This window comes from Sceloporus occidentalis, unplaced genomic scaffold (genome assembly GCF_023333645.1).
Source record: "Sceloporus occidentalis isolate IW3139 unplaced genomic scaffold, rSceOcc1.0.p SCAF_154, whole genome shotgun sequence".
NCBI lineage: Eukaryota > Metazoa > Chordata > Lepidosauria > Squamata > Phrynosomatidae > Sceloporus > Sceloporus occidentalis.
The window spans coordinates 2,212,254-2,229,743 of NW_028317134.1; the positions used below are offsets into that span (position 1 = coordinate 2,212,254).

General features: G+C 37.8%; 1 protein-coding gene across 1 annotated transcript in view; it reads right to left on the reverse strand.

Annotated features, from left to right (window-relative positions):
- Positions 1 to 17,490, reverse strand: part of LOC149280574 (cubilin-like) — a 96,875-nt gene that overhangs the window by 53,053 nt on the left and 26,332 nt on the right. Inside the window, exons 23-29 of the mRNA XM_089500417.1 lie at positions 13,629 to 13,815; positions 13,165 to 13,322; positions 11,592 to 11,773; positions 10,924 to 11,080; positions 10,320 to 10,507; positions 5,176 to 5,335; positions 534 to 715 (exon numbers count right to left, since the gene is read on the reverse strand). Coding sequence (XP_089356543.1) covers positions 534 to 715; positions 5,176 to 5,335; positions 10,320 to 10,507; positions 10,924 to 11,080; positions 11,592 to 11,773; positions 13,165 to 13,322; positions 13,629 to 13,815 — 1,214 coding nt within the window. The remainder of the gene's footprint in view (positions 1 to 533; positions 716 to 5,175; positions 5,336 to 10,319; positions 10,508 to 10,923; positions 11,081 to 11,591; positions 11,774 to 13,164; positions 13,323 to 13,628; positions 13,816 to 17,490) is intronic.

The window sequence follows — 17,490 nt, forward strand, 5'->3', positions numbered from 1 at the left end:
TGCAGCCAGCTTGAATTATGGTGATTCCTGCTATGGATGATCTATCACTCGGCGTACTATGAGCCCAAGTTTCCAGCTTATTGTGTTACGTAAAAAGGTGCGCACAATATTACTGTTATACACTTAAGTCAACCACAGTGCTCATGGGAAGCCATCCATTACTCTTAATGGCAAAGTGTCTAAGGGAACCAACCTGTTTTGACCCCCTAAAATCAGTACTGATGATAACCTACCATGTGGGGCTCCAAGTCAGCAGCTAAATGAAGATGAACAACAAAGAAAAAACCCTGCAATAGCATACGCTATGTGACATTGTATCTGCTGCATGTTAAACTACCGGTATATACTTATTGGGATCTCAACTCTTCTTTTTTTTTTATCTTGCAGTCTACACATTTCTTAGCAATCGTAACTTCTGGAATGTGTATGTAATTTATTCTCCTTACTGTGCTAAATACTGTTTGGATGGCAAAACCCACTGTAATCACAGCAGAAATCAATGTTTATTCAAATTGTAAAATTGTATGTCCTACCTCCAGCACATCGTAATTACACGTTGAATGAAACTCTATACTGAACTCCATAATTGTGATTTGGATGCTGCTTCCTGGAGATGTCTGTATGTACCAAACACATTCTCGATTATCGGGGTATTTCATTGGGTATCCAGGACTGTTAAAGGAGCCATTTGGACCCGATAATTCTCCACCACATCCTAAGGAAATAATAGAAAATTGTTTTAGTGTTTACATGAATTAGAAAGCAAGACATACACGTCACTGTCTGCCTGGACACTACAAAGTGACATGAGAATAATGGGTGCATGCTTCACTGATACAATACAAATTCTACTTGGTATAATACTTTATGATGTATTCATTTACTCTTTGAGTGCATGTGAGTACAAGTGAGGTTTGTAATGTGTTTCCAACTGATTTGACAATTGAATGATGAAGGAGACTGCTGCAAATCATTTAAAATAATTTCAGATTTTGTTTAACTTATCTTGGTCACCATAAAAATGTGGCATCTTTCCATGGAACCCTTTGAACAAATAAGTACTGTTATGTTATTTTACCACCTTCTTCATTGGTCCGTGGTCCAGTTTATATGCTCGTGTGCCCCTTGTAGGTGCTTTTTAGCAGTGGACAGGGGTCTGTAGATACAACAAACTGCGATGCACTGTGTGTTCTCACATCTCTCTATCAGAACCAGTATTAACCTTTTTCAGCAATTTGACTCATGTTACTCATTTTTGGCTATTACCATTGCAGTTTTTGGTACCCTCTAGTTCTCAGGGGGTTAGGGGAACTTTATAAAGCATTCTTTATAATGTTTCTCATGCACATCTAAAACAAACCACTATTGTCTTTCTTAGTCATACTAAATTCCAGCAGAGCCTACTTATATTTCCAGAAGCAGTAAGCAGTATGTGGTGTAAATCAGCAGTTATTATGAAATCTATCCCCCTTTGGAATAGTACAGTGGAAAAAATGAGGAGTCATCCCGGTTTCTGCTGTTTCCTTAATGGAGTGCACTCTGGACGCCTACTACACGAATGTAAATAATTTCCCACATTACCTTCTTTTCAATACCCTATAAATCAACATCTAGCCTTTCTCCATGAGAAGAAAACTGGTCACCCTAATTTTAGTATCAACAAGAGGGGCGCATGAACATGTGGGAAAAAAATATATAACACAATAGTGTAATAAATTAAAAAAATATATGTGTAGTGAATAATATATTGCACTCACAAACATATATTTAAATATCTTTTCTCCTGAAGAAGCCGACGGAGTTTGGCAAAACGCGTTGAGATTTTGCTACACGGACATTTTTATCCATTGGACTTTTATCTTCCAACTGTGCATATGCATAACATGATCATTATGCCAACTTGTTTGTAAGTTGATCCGCTCTTCTTATTAAATATTTGCTTGATAATACTGCACCATTTGTGGTTTCTCATTTGCATTGCAGACCTTATGAAGAAAAGTTTTTTCTGATGAGCCTCTCTATCAAGTTATTTTTGTGAGTGCAATATATTATTCACTACACATATATTTTTTGAATTTATTACACTATTGTGTTATATATTTTTTTCCCACAAGTTCATGCGCCCCTCTTGTTGATATATCGTTGTGGAACACTTGTGAGGAGTGTTATTTTGGGAGCTGCGGAACCCGCAGGGGTATATATATATATTTCTTTATTTTTCACATTCACGTGAAGGTGGTTTTTCTTGTTCTATTATCACCCTAATTTTAGATAAACCTGTAAGCAGTCAAACAGGAGTTAAAATTTAAGGTGCTTTTGTGGCTACTCTGCTGAATTTAGCACGTTTAAAACTAAATGAAGCGTTAGAAACGATCATTCCCACCTCTTTCCAGAAATAGCTATTTCATCATGTAGAATTTTGCCTCCCTTATATTTTTTTGTGTGAAATGCTTACTTGTCATATGCCACAAAAGCAGGCATTTATAGGCTGTTGCTATAGAAACTTAAGGGGTTTCTAAAACATTTATCTGTTTATTGCAAATAAACCTTCAGCTGAAATCAGATCTACCAAGATGAATTTGCTCAATGCACTAAAAAGCTCAAATAGTGGAACAGCACCTTCAAGAATCCAGGCGACATGTCATGCATTTTCCCCCCGGCATACTGATCCTGGTCCCAGGAACTGAAAGAGTTAAACTGCCACTTTATCTGTGAATTTCTGCACTATGATGACTGCCCTAATAATAATAATAATAATAATAATAACTAACCAGTATTTATATAGCGCCTTTCTCCCAATGGGACTCTCTCAATTAAGAAGCGGGCAGCTGAATAATAGATGCTACTGAATTATGTTTTCCCCGAGAAACCTGGTAGATGTCTCTAGACATCAAACTGTCTAAAATTTGAAATACACAATGTTGATGAGTCAGATTTCTTGGCACGATACGGAACAACATAATGATAGGAAGGATATTTGGCTCACATGAAAAGGCTGTTTCAGGGTCAGTCTGACACTGTAAAGCATTTTACTGCTTAGCAAACAACTGTGATGCCAATCGGCAGAGCTAAGTGCAGTGATACCTGTGAGCGCTCCTGGTTTGTATTAAATAAACACCAATAAAGTATATCTTTCCAACGAGACTCAGCATACTGATTTTATTTTGTAAAGCAAAGTAAAACTCAGCTACCTCTAGTCATCCAGATGATATTAGATGGCAACTCCCATCACCCCTAGTCTCTAAAAAAATGAATTTGTCTTAGTTGAGTGCTGACTAAATTAGGGTGACCAGGTATCTCTGTTTCAAGGGACAGTCCCCAATCTGAGGCTTTGTTTCCTATTTATTAGTACCCTCGGAATGGTCCCCTTGACTTATTTAAAAATAATTTTGTTTTTGATTTAAATAGTTAAGTCTTAAAATCCAGAGCTAAACAAATAATGTTATTGACTAACCTCTATGAATAATATAGAATGGATAATGAAAGTGGGAAGATTTAAACATCTCTGATATGTAGGTATATATATATATATATATATATATATATATATATATATATGTATATATGTTTTTATTGTCACTTACACTTTCTAAATTTTCAAAATTTTATTCTTTAGACCAAATACAGCGTACAATTCTTTCACTGCACATAACTTTTTGGTATCATAGACTTTTCTATATTAAAAACCCCTAGAATGCATTTTCAAAATATGCCTAAGCATGATGTGAGGCATAGTTCAGCAATAGTAAGAGTTAAATTATGACCCTTATCCAACAACCCATATTGTTACATTGTCAAGGTAGGTGGTCTTTCCAAAAGCCTCATACACATTAATAGGTTGGATAACATGGCGTTAATGCACTGAATGTTTATGATGAGTGGTTAATGATTCAAAATTTTAGGTCTTTCTTTAACGTCAGACTTCCTCTTTGCTTAATACTATAATATAATATAATATGAATGCAAAAAAAGGAAAGGGTTTTCTGAGTCAGAAAATGTATTTCTGGAAATTACTGCTACAGAGTACAGCGTTACAAAAATGTACAAGGATCCCCAGGGGGAAATTATATAAAAAGTCTGGCCCAGGCGCTTAGCAACCCATCAATAAACAGAAGGTTTCCAAAAAAACTCCCATTCCACCGCTTTACACAAAAAAATCACCACAGATTGTACAAATCTATGAGTCACTCATTTCATGTGGGCCTTCAACAGCTTCACAAAGTACAGTTTTTAGGGTCTAACAGTAATAAGCACTTTCTAACTCACAGATATACACAATTTGGCTATCCTCTAAAAGGGCTGATTGCGGGGCGTTCACCGCAAAACGAAAGCACAGACTTTTCAGAAATGTTTCAAAAAGGAACATAAAAAGAATGGTTTTCATTAAATCATGCTTTTTGTAAACACTGTATGAATACTGTAGGCTGTTGCTTAGGGCCTCTTATTGTCAATGAGGGACATTGTGATTTAAATCTCAAAGGGTGACTTTCACTCTTAAAGCGTATAGTTGGGAGATATATCTGCCAACGGCATATTTATGGGGGTTACAGCCTTGGGCCTGACCCAGTGCAATGGCTCCAGCACCCCCCAGACCCACAATTCTGTAGATGTCCCTCCAATCATCTGTCATCTTCTTCATGGAGAGCTCTTCTGAAGAGCAGTGGCATTCTCTGACTCCAGAGAATTGTTGTGAGCTCCCAGATATCATCATACAACCAGTGAAGACACACAAGCACTTCCTCAGTTCCAAGCCAACATTGACACCCTTTATTTCTGCACAATTACCCTTTGCACTCCTTTGTGTTTGTGAACTGAACCATGCCATTTAGACCTTGGTCTGGTTCATCTAGACCAGAGCCATAGCTGTAATGGAACAACTATTGGGCTCTCAAGCATCAACACAATATAAAATTAATGAAGCACAGTAAATAGACCACAACACTTTTTGTGCTGCTTGAAGTAGCAGGACACAAACTAATTTTCTTTCATACCTGAAGTGCGTTCAAAGGCAATTTGTAGTTACAAATTGAGTGTTTAGCCCAATTAATATGTTAATACTATTTATATACTTTTAAACTGTACATATTTTTTTATTTTTCTTTAATTGGCATCCTAGTTCCACGTTTGTGTCCAATCCTGCTTGATGATAATAAGTATATATAAACTGTACCTTACCATTCACATACCACAGGATCTGAAACCCATTTCTGACAGTTGTTTCATCTGAATGGAAAACCACATGGAGATTTGAACTGTTCGTATTTCCCGAAGGGGGCAAACTTTTGCCACAATATGTTCCAATTAGTGGAGCTTGGTCATTAGGTCCGTCATACAGCTGAAAAATAAAAGCGTAAATATTAAAATGTATAATTAAATAATCATTCATTAATTTCTCTATAATTATAGTCAGTATATTGTTTGATTTGTAGCATTTGACTAGTTTTTATAGGCTCCCTTGCCCAGGGCCCATCATTACCAACAGAGGCACACAAAACTTGTGCACTTTTGTCTCTTATTTACCCTATTGTGGATCTAAATGCCTGGGCCTCTGAATAAGTCATTTCACATGTGACATTAGAACGCAGTTAAGTGCCATTATATTATAGAGCTAACACATAGGTGTAGATTTAAAAGATAAATAATCTGTTTATATGATAACAAACATCTTGCACATGGCTGGTTATAAATAATTGCAAGATGAACTAGTAGCAGATCAAATGGTGCATCCTCTTGTGCACCAAGGACCTAGTGCCCCTACATTATGCCCCTGCCAACAAAGATCATCTGCTGTTCATATATAGAGAGGATTGAGTGAGTCTAGTTGTCGTTGCAGAAGCTATGTGACTGATATCAAAAGCTCTGTCTTAAAGTAGCCCAGGAGGTGGCTAGCAGTGGGCAAATTATTGATCAGCTTCTTCGGAGCAGTAGATCATGCCAAGGGCTGCCATTGTCAGAGACTTTAGAATTATGGGTTTTTAAATAGTTTATCTTATGTAATGCTAAGGATACCAAGACTGTGCTGGGACAAAAAAATGGGCTGGATAAATGTAAGATCGCCAACACTAATGTCCCCTGTTTTAATTTTTTTGTTTGCTTTAGGTTTTAAGTCCTGCGATGTAGGGGTTTCTTTGATGTAAATCTTCAGTAAAATACAATTTGTACCCATGTGCTCAGAGAAGCCAAGGAAACCACCAAAGTTCTTCATGGAGCTGAGTGTATTATAATTTTTTTTTGTCGTCAGCACATACACAAAAGCAAACCACACAAAATTGCTGTATGTATTTCACAATCTATGTGATACAGACAGGCTTATGGTATATAAATAACGTCCTCTTAACCTCATGTGTACAACTTGGTTACTATGGCAATAACATGTTTCGCCTGGCTTTATTTACTCTGGCTATAATTATGGCTTTGGAAATTTAATGTTGGAGAGGTAAATATTTCATGATGTCATAGGAGGTATTGATATTAATAGTTATAACCTGTGTTCCATAGCGCACACCGTTAGTGCTGAATGACAGAATTCCATTTAAATACTCGTATACTTGCGTATTTTAAATCAATAACAGCCGAGACTTGGATGCACAAGACCTCATCAAACAGGACAACATTATGAGGACAAAACGAATTCTGATTACTCAGGTGTTCCTGGCTACCTTGGCTAATGCCAGTCTTCTACATTTCAGTAATAGACAGTATAACCACCCTATAATCTTAAGCATGGCTTGCTCTATGTTATAGTAATGGTAAAAAAATGTAAAAGTACGGATTAGTTGTATTGTCTGAAGTATTTTCTTATAAACAGACCAGCTTCTGCTTGGGAATGATGGTAAATGAGTATAGATGTAGAAACTGTAAAGCCATGGTAGGCGTGAGAATTTTTTGTGTATTTATTCATATTAAGCTGTGGTTAGTATTATTGAAAACCTTTAAATTGTGTCTGTCTATTGCTAATGCTTAAGAGCCATCATTATAGGAGTTATGTATGAATTAACCATGCTGAAAAAAATGGTTAAAACATTAAGGAGTTGGTTTATTAGAGATGGAATTGGAAGGAGAGATACAGATTCCACTCACAGTTTTCACTATAGATTATGATGGCTCCAACCAAGTTTCTCTAGCACAGCCACATTAGTTCAGGTGCCCAAATCAGGTGTTTTGGTGGTGGCAAGAAGTGGAGAGGTGTCAGTTCCAGAAGCGAGTGTGGTCAGGCAGGACCAAACATCCGCCATACTGGAACAGCCTTCCTTTCTGCGCTCAGATTCAGAACATCCAAGGTGTCCACAAAGGAGCTGCAACAGCCCAGATTTAACAGCTCCCTAGGTCTGTCAAGGGAGATCAATGCATCTCCCCTACATGTTTATGATCAGTGGTGGAATTCTCTTGGGTGCTGCCATAGGTTGAACTCAGGGCAGCGCTCCTAGCCTCTTTCGCGTAAGAAGGGAGGTTGGAGAGATCAATGATCTCCCATTTTACCGGCCCATTGTGCAGCGGGGGGGGGGGCTCTTGATTGTTCAAGAAGGTTTTGCAGTGGGTGGGGGGACTACTGTCCCCATGACCTGCTGCCATATGCCTAGTTGGCTTAAGCCTGGATATTTCACTGCTCATGATCTCAACTGCCCAAAAAAGTATCCCACAGAAAACAGGATTGTTGGGAGTTATGGTAACATGGGAGAGTTCTTGAAAGTAATAATCTACTCAACCATGCATTATGCAAGGCCCACATATCACATTCTGGGGAATTGTTCTTCTTAATGCATAAAGAATAGTGAAAGTACAACTCCTTTGAAGCCTCTACTGCATATTCTCTCTTTCATAAACAAAGCCTACATCGAAAAAATACACAGAATTGAGTAATTTACATTTTTGTCCCAGTTTTATATGATTAGCATTCATTTTTACAATTGGGCTAATCCATTGCACTTTTTTGGGCATACATTAAAAATACATGATAATTCTTTGGAAATATTATTATCATTCTTCAGCTTATAGTAAATGCAAAAGAAGGAAACATATGTAACAAAGCACATGATGAACACAGGATCCTATGTTCAGCACCTCTTGTTAATTGAATATATTTTGTTCTCAGAATATCACGGGGCATGTGGTATCCATGTCTACTTTTTTTTATTAACATATCTTTTTAATTGATCGCTTAATACACAACAGCCCTTTATTTCAAATTACTGACACCAGAGTCACATTACTCTGAGTTGGCAGGGTGTGGTAACTGACTGCCTTTTTCCAGAACTAAAATATAAAAAATATATATAAAAAAACTAGAGAAATGACTCATTCATGCCACAGTCTAAAAACCGTCACAAATCATGCAGAATAGTTCTGCATTTTGAGGACTTTTTCAAAGCATATCTTATTTATCAAACACTGTAAACTCTATTAGGACCGTTGCATGATCAGAAGCTTCAGGCTATCAGAACACACAAAGAATACATTTAAATAGCAAACTCCGCCACGTACAATACTTAAATGCAAACTCAGCCAAGAGGAGAGAACATTTAATAAGCACCACGTAACTGAAGGTTTAGTGCAATATAATCAATGGTTAAGTTCTTTGCCCTGGCATGTGTTGCATACCAAATGGCTTGCAGGGAAAGCCATACCATGCCAACAAATGCCATTCCATGCAAATTCATTTCTAATTGCAATATTTTAACATTTTATAACAAATGTGAACTAGTGCTAATACTTTGCAAAAGATCCAAATTTGTCAACATCCATTATCTTGAGCATATGATTAAACAAAAACCTGTGATGTCATGAACTACTGAGAAAAGAACATCTGAGCAAGAGTGGGCTGGGAAAGAGGGTAGTGGGACTGCTGGGATGCTCTGATTTAAGACCACAACTGAAGCTTTTTGTGTGTTCTACTTGCAGTACCGCATATAGCCACCACGCTTAAAGCACCATTTACATCCCGACTGGGTCTTTTTTGTGCTCCTTTAGTACACTATATATTTTGGACAGGTCCAGATAGAATGAGCTAAGTAAGTAAGTAAGCATGTTCTCTGCCGCTTTATAACAGGGCCACTTGACTAGACCTGCCTCCCCAAAGCTGTATACTGCCAGCCCCCCAAAGTATTAGCCACTAGGGAAGGATGCTATGCTAAATTTAGGAGGATGATTGGTTTTATGACATTTTTGTAACACTTCTGTACATTTAAAATATACTATATCAGATTCACTGTGTCCCTCGTAGAAACTGGGGTTAAGTTGCCATCCCGTGTGGCAATACAAATACTTCAGCATTGAAAAGTTTAAAAAAAACCCCAGTACATTAGAATGGATTTTAATAGCTGCAAGACACATTATTTCTTCTAGAGGGGAAAAGTCTGAGTGAGAAAATTATTCTCAAAATATTTTAATGAAATACAAAATAAAGTCCATTTTTTTATCTGAACTTTATCCGAATACAATGACTTTTTCCGGATAAATCATACTATGTGGATTGCTGGTATGCATGTAGAAGTTGTTGGCATCCGGTCTGCTACCACGATGAGTCAGAGCCTCTATCTCGAGCATTAAAGAAGAAATCAAAAAGCTTTCTACATTCCTCCCACCACAGACCTTTTCTGTTATGCAGTCACGCATTTCTTAAATTACACTTTTTAGACAAATCTAACGGAGATTGAATTTATTCAGCAGACACAATAAAAGCGGCAATAATTATTCAATTCAATTTAAATAGCCGAAAAATAACTTTCCCTAAAATATCCTTTTAATATGTTTCATTATTTAATTAAAGCTTATTTATTTAATGTTCTTAATTTTACTTAAAAGCAATTGAGAATGGATATGAAGAGATTGGTATGTGTGGGATGTGCGTGTTTATATAACTGGTTTATTAAATGATATATCACATGGTTCACCTAGGTAGCCAGCGCTAAATGAATCTACATGATATTGTGGTCTGGATTAACAGGCTATTACTGGCAAGGTAAGTCAGGACATTTCTCAACCGAGATATCTCACCAGCATTATAACATTATTATCACCCCTTAATTCATACTGGTACAGGGTTTGAAAAGCGCCCCTCTCTCACGAGCCTACATTACCCATGAGTTTACAGTGACATACCCCCTATGCTCTCCATTCCTGGCAATATTCACTTTTCATACCATACCAAAAATAACAGGCGATACCCACTGCACACCAACCACAGGCCATAAAAAAAAACCTACTTACATTTTGGAATTTGTAAATAAATCAGCCTGTTTTATTACATAATCTGTTGCCTACAGATGAAAAAGCTCTGTTACCCAACAGAGATAAAATTCACTGCCATGTGGCCATCATACCTTAACATAATCATATCCACAGCTGAAACTGCTTTCTACATCAAACGTTGTGAATGTATAGTTGACTGTATTCCCAGATGTTGTTTGTATGGTCCAGTTACAGTGTTGGTTCAAAGGATACGAGTTTGGATAATTTAAGCTCTCCAAGATTCCATGACTACGGTTAGCAATTACAACTCCGTCACAGACTAAAAGTGGAAAAAACTAGACTTAGACACAGAACTGAGCACTTTTAACATAAATAATGAATCAAAATGTCCCCATATTTATCTTGTTACAGAGCATTGAGCAGCGCATACATATACAGTATATTTATCAATATAATCCACACATTGATAAATGGTTAAATTAAGTAAATGGGAGAAATGATTAAAAAGGTTCATTTTTTTCAGGCGTGACAGCTGAACATTTGTAGGGAAAGAATAGGTAGAATCCATATATAAATCTGTAAGTCTGTAAGGAAGTGCCTTGCTTTTAACCTATGGACGCTGAAATGTGTGTCAGAACTGGCACAACAATAAAATAATGCCCCATCTTCTCCCCCACCATTACAATGATATACAAAGATAATGGCAGCGGAGGTGTTTGATACAGAAATACTTACTTTGCGCGTATGAAGCCAGGAAACCACGGTATGATACAGAATTATCTGTTCTTAGCTTTACATAGACATTGCTTGCAGTGGATCGGATTGGATCTGGCAGTTGATTTCCACAATACTTTGCCAGTAACTGTGAACTTGTGTTATTGCCATTGTAGAACTGCAAAAAAACCCAATGTAAGCAATCATACAATGTGTAAGACTCACTCAAGTGACCTATTTATTAACATAAGTGTACAAAGAACAAGTAGTTATCCTCTGATACTCGAAGAGGGAAGATTTCATACACAACAAAGGAAGGGATTCTTTACAGTAAGGACTATAAAGGTATGGATTTCACTGCCAAGAGAGGTGGTGCTATCAATACAATAGATGCCTTTAACAAGGGTCTGGATATTTTTTTTTTTTAGCAGAACATAAAGGGCTATATCTGATAAAATAAACATTAATATTATAGAGCCACAGAGAAATCCGATTGCCTTTTGGAGTCAACAAGGGTCCCCCCCCCTAACTGGCAAAATTAAAAAAAAGTTTAATTGGGGTTTTTTGTTTGCCTTCTTTTGGGGTAGAAGGGTTAAACTTATTTGATTTTGTCAACCTAAATTACTGTTACTACGTTAAGTGTATATTTAGAAACTGTTGCATATACATGTAGCAGCTGATGCACTTACAGCAAGATAATCATGACGGCAGTTTAAATCAGTCTCTAAATGAAAATACTCAAACTGGATTTCTAGGATGCTTCCACCAGAGGCTTTCAGCAGCCAGTAACACTCGGAGTTGTGGTAATATGGCATGGGGTAATTTGGAGACATAAAGCTTCCAGACACTGATGTAAGGGTCCCACCACAACCTGCAAAACAAAGAGAAACGTCTGTGTAAGGTGTGGCAGGTTTCATGCAGCCTCCTGGGCCTGGCACCATAACAATCTTTAACACAACCGTAATGTGTCTCACCAGGCACACACTTACCCTGTCCATGGGGAACATACACTCGATGCACTCATTCCGCAAGCACACATGGCAAAGGATCGAGCTGAGCCACCTCATTGACACTTCATTGTGCTCTACTAGTTTTAAAGAGTCTGAACATTTAAAAACAAAGTTTCTTTTCATGCAGATCCATTTATGGCCTATGATAGAGCCTCCATGCAGAATACGTTTCTTAACGCAATACTTTCTGTTCTCCCTCAATGGTCCCCCCTGGTCAGCGGGACTGAACATGATATATCAGTCTTGTTGTAAGGTTCACGTGTTCACGTCTCAAATGTGTTTTGGGGTTGTGATACTACTAAGCCATTTGGTTGGTTTGGGGTAAAGTTGCCTGACACTGTTACAATGTGCTGAATGTACTTTTCTTCTGTGCAAGTAGAATGTCTTCAGCAACAAATACTTTTTTTTTTGCCTGAGACTTAACCCACGTCATGCTGTGTAACTTGTGTCTGGGAATTGCTGAAGTAGACCTAATCATTGTTGGACATGTCCCAGTCTTGGGGGTACATTGTCACTTTGTGGGTCTGCGGGTCTGCCATATATACTGTATATATAATTAGTAAATATATTAAAGGTCGCTAAAAAGTTACTTCAGTTCTGTGTATCAATAGCACCATGTCTACTCCAATCTATTTAGAAGATGCAGTAAAATGTCTATGATAATTAAACTCCATGCATGCACAGTGATGAGATCTTTGTATATATATAGAGCAGAAAAACCCTGTGTAAGCTGGGAACACTGAGCTGACACCCACCATCTGAATCGAAGTTTCTTTTTAATAATATAGAGCCGAATGAAAACAGCATATATTATGTTTTTATTCTTGGTGATGTAGCATTTTGATAAATCTATGCCAAAATTAATGGGTTGCAGCTCTCTGGGCTCTTATCTTTCTAACTGATACAATTAAACCCAGGGGCTTCCACTCAAGTAGTCCAGTAATAAAGCAGCAAAGAAAAGTTTGGTGGACAACCCTTATTAACAGAAAGGAAATTTCATGGAAAACCCACAAATGGAGCGCAGAAAGGATGCTGGATAAAGTCCTTATTACTCTACACACTCTCTTTACTATACGTAGAACTTCAAGTAAAACACACAAACAGCTTCTGGTAGTGGGCCAAAAAGTCTCAGCAACCCAGGGATAATTGCCCCCTGCCCTCCCTTGCACATACATTAACTTGCAGCTTTACTACAGCTTAATCCATTGGTGTAAATGCCCAACCCTGGCAATTAATATGGATGTCTTTGCACCTGTTAATGCGCTGTCCCAGTGAGCCGAGAATCCACTGTATGTGAAACTCATGTCGCTTCTAAACTTGATCCAAAGTTTGTTGCTGTGGGACACAATTACTGGAGGTGACTGAGAACAAAATCGGCCGATTAATGGGGACGTTTCGTAGCCTCCATCTCTAAAATTAAAAATATGATAAGACATGAAATTATTTCAGACAGTGTTTCCTTTTGTCCCCATCACCCTGCTTTAACTTATAAATACCCAAACTGGACACTGATTATTTGGCTCAATCACCAAGCCAAGCCTGCAAAGCATATTGGAGTAAATGATCAAAGAGGAAAACCAAATTATTCAAAAAATCTAAACAAATATATAATTACTGGGATATCAATACTAACAAGTGCAAGTAAATTAAAGAATAGAGTTTAGCAAAAATATACAGTATTTATTGCCAAGAAGGGTTCTTTGTAAGTGGACTTACCTGACTTCCACATAATCCTTTTCACATTTTGTGGTTATCTCCAAGATAAAACGAGTAAAATTCAATACTATCTGTTTATTTTGCTCCACCGTGATTTTGTAGACACAATCCTTGTTATTGGGATAGTTGTTAGGGTAGTTTGGAGAGGTAAATACACCGGTTGGTGCTGATGATGTAAAATCACAGGCTGTTGGAAGGAAAAAAAAAAGATGCTCTATGTACAATGAGGCAAAGATTTTCATATCGAGCTATTACATGGAAACAAATGGAATTATCATACTGACTGCTCCCCATTTAGTACAATAACTTGACTTTTTAAATACACCCTTGTGTCTAACAGCTGTATTGTATAACTAAAAACAGATTCTGTCACGCTTTACTGGGCTTGGCTCTTGACTACGCATCGTTTTTATTTTTATACTTTAGATTTACCATCTTCCGTCGTTATTAGTTAACGAAGTTTGGTGCAGTGGCATTCTTTGCATCATCATTATGACCAATTTCCTAGTAACTTATTTTGACAGTAATCCCTAAACTGGTGGCCTAGAACAAAGAGTCTTGGATCATGTTAACCTAATGACTGTGGCTTAATCATTTTTTACCATGTTACCACTTGCCTAGTGTGCATAATGGCATATATTTAAGGGGTATGACAGACTAAGACAAACTGACACATTAGGTGGAGAGAGCCCTGCTCGCAAGAGTACAATCTTGAGGGAATGGGGTGAGGACAAATATAAGGAATAGAGAAAAGTGAGAAGTAGTGTGGTGGTTGAATCAGTGACACGGAAGTTCTAGCAGCTAAGATGGTAGACCTCTATAACTAAGTGGGTTTTGAGATTTTCCTTAAATGATGGGAGGGAGGGTGAAGGTTTGGTGGAAGTAGCACAAGGAATTCGTAAAGGCAGTCAGAGAAACAAAGTAATCCAGTTTCCTAATCATGAAGTATAACATTCTATACACTAAATAAATATAATGATTATTAAAATAGACATTATATATGCACACCTTTTGTGTATACCATTGGTGCAGCCATCTCAACTTCCCATTCTCAGAATCCGCATGATTCTCCGTCCCCATTAGGTAGGGTAATCTTTAATGTGGAGCAAAAGGGGCAGCTTCCATGGGCTTATCATAAGGACTCGAGGCCGCTGTTTCTAAGGTCATAGCCTCAAGCTGTAGGTCTGTGCAACTGACCCCAAATGAGCTGCACAGACCTTCACCTTGCAGTAAGGTGGAAGAGATTTAGGAGGAGGCTTGACCAGGGCCTCATTATATTTAAAGATGGTCCTGTCATCTTATTATCTCTTCCTGACTGTTAAATTGCTGATTTTGGTTGATTGGCTCAGGTAACCCTAAACCTATAATGTTGAGAGGAAGGAGGGAAGACAACTCGGGGACCATCTTCATTTCTTTAAACTTGGCTTTAAACTTATTTTTTAATTACACTCACTGTATAAGTAAGCATGCTTTTTGGTGGCTCCTAAACAGTCAGAGACTGGCTTGTAAAGTAAAGAAGACCAAGGTTAAGATGGCAGGTAGAAGTGAGCAGGTTAGGTAATTAAACGTGTTTTTCTCCTGTACTGTAAATTAAATCTTTAATTTAATATAAGTAAGGTTTGCTTAATTGTTTTCTTAAGATTCAAAGAAAGTTTAATGGCACCTTTAGACAAAAAACACAATATGCACAAGCTTTAGGTTAATTTACTAATACATTTAGTTATGGTAAATTCTGTGACAGTAAAAGCCCCCTTTTTAATGCTTGTAATCTTACTAAGCGATTTCACTCCAGGGGCGTTGGAGAGACTTAAACAGAGGATTCGTTCACAGTGGGCGTTATGCATGTAAATGTCAAATGATGGAAGGCATTCCTCCTGAAGATTAACTCATCACATCAAAAATGCTTCTGTATTTCCTTCCTCTCCCACATTGAATTAAACTATAGACACCTACAATCTGTTCCAATTCAGTATCCTCCATGACATTAGTCTAAGAAGTATAACTGCTGAAAATTCAGTAGTCCGTACAAATTGTGAATGCAGACGTGACTATAATGCCACTGAGGTACATAAATTACTAAAAATAAGCCTAATTGAGTAACGTCTGAAATATTAGAAGAAAAACAATTATTTTTGTCCTTTACAGGGTGCCAGTGTTGTTCCAACTGACCTTTACGTTTTTTGTGCTTCTATGCATTTACTGCCATGAGCCTTATAATGTAGCTTCCTTGAAACGTCTGCCGTGAGTTCACCCTCTTCAGGCCAGTGGCACCATTATGCCTTTTGTAGGAGGGAGAGTGGGCAGGTAATGCAGATATGAGGGAGATTGTGGATTGACATTGCTTTTAGAGAAAGACATGTTTACATCTTAGCATTCGCCAAGCACCCGTGGGCCAGCTCATGACACTGTACAAAACTTGCCTTACAAGGAAGGATATGAGGGCATTAGGAGCCGGTGAGTCAGCTGGGGCCAAGTCAGACTCTGTCTCACCCAGGACCACAGGGGCTGAGACAAATGTCTGATTATATCCAATACAGAGGTCATTGCAAGGATTCTTCTGCATGCAATGACCTAAAAACAAAAGGGAACGATATATTTTAATCAGATAAACTCTGGCATGTGCTCCTACCCTCATGCTGGGCCTAACTTGCCAGTAGACTCAGACCCACAAAAGCCTTTGCCAGGTGTAAGAGAGTTGGAATGCTACTTGCTTCTGAAAATGCTACTTATGTGCCATCTGACATGGCGGGATGCCCACCTATTTCCCTCCACTTCTCCCACATTCAGTCAGAGACGGCCCTAGGGGTTCTAGCACACTTGGTTAACTACATCTCTGGTTCTTTCTCCCCCTCACACAGTATGTTTCTAGAATGTGTTATATGTGTATAATTGTTTAGGGTAGATGTATACTGCTTACATTCTTGCTTATTTTACAAAAATCCCAAAACAAATAATCCCCAGGTTTTTGGGGAAAATAATTACAAATTATGTTAAATACCCTCCATTAATGTAACTGTAAATTCAAATTGTCCATTCAACACAATTTTGTTTTTCAGGCCATAGTATTCATTACCAAAGAAATACTGCAAATATACTAAAAGACCCATCAGGACTGTGTTGTTGATACATCTGGCAGCTCCTCTCATCTTTAATATTCGTGTTCATATAATGTGATGAATCTATCTATTGTTCAACAAAATTGCTCAATACTCTTAATATTGTTTTATATTTTTGAATATTAAAACTGGGCATAGTCGCAGTGGTTTGCTGACCTCCCAGATGTTGTTAGTTAATCTTTTGTGTGTCAAAGCTACATTGCTCCAGCCAGCCTCAAGGGACCGAAGGGTTAAAGCCGTGCCTTTCATCCCTCGGTTCAGGGATTTCTGCCAGATCAATTTTTGGGGAATAATCAGCAGCACGCAAAGCCTTGTGTAAAAAAAGTTATTGCGTGGGCACTTGGAGAACAACATATTATTTGTAAAATGTGGTCTGGTACTGAAGACAGGGTTGATTGATGAAAAAATTCCTTTCATATTTTTTCTTTTGTTTCCAGGCCACCCTTTTGTATGATTAGTATAATATCTGATGACTGAAACTTCATATGTTTTGTTGTTTGTATCTAGAGATGGATTAGTAAACATTTCCTAGGGTTCCTAATGCCCAAGGCAAACTATGTATTCACTATCGCACTCACACTGGAGTAGATGGTGGCTTAATGTTAATGCAGATCAACAAGCAAAGCCCAAAGTCTGGTATAGCCCCGGATCAGTTTATACTGGGCCACTCACCAGCTCTGGCTACATTTAGGTGGAATATAAATGAAAAAAAATCCTAACATGAAGCCATAAACCTGTGATTAAAG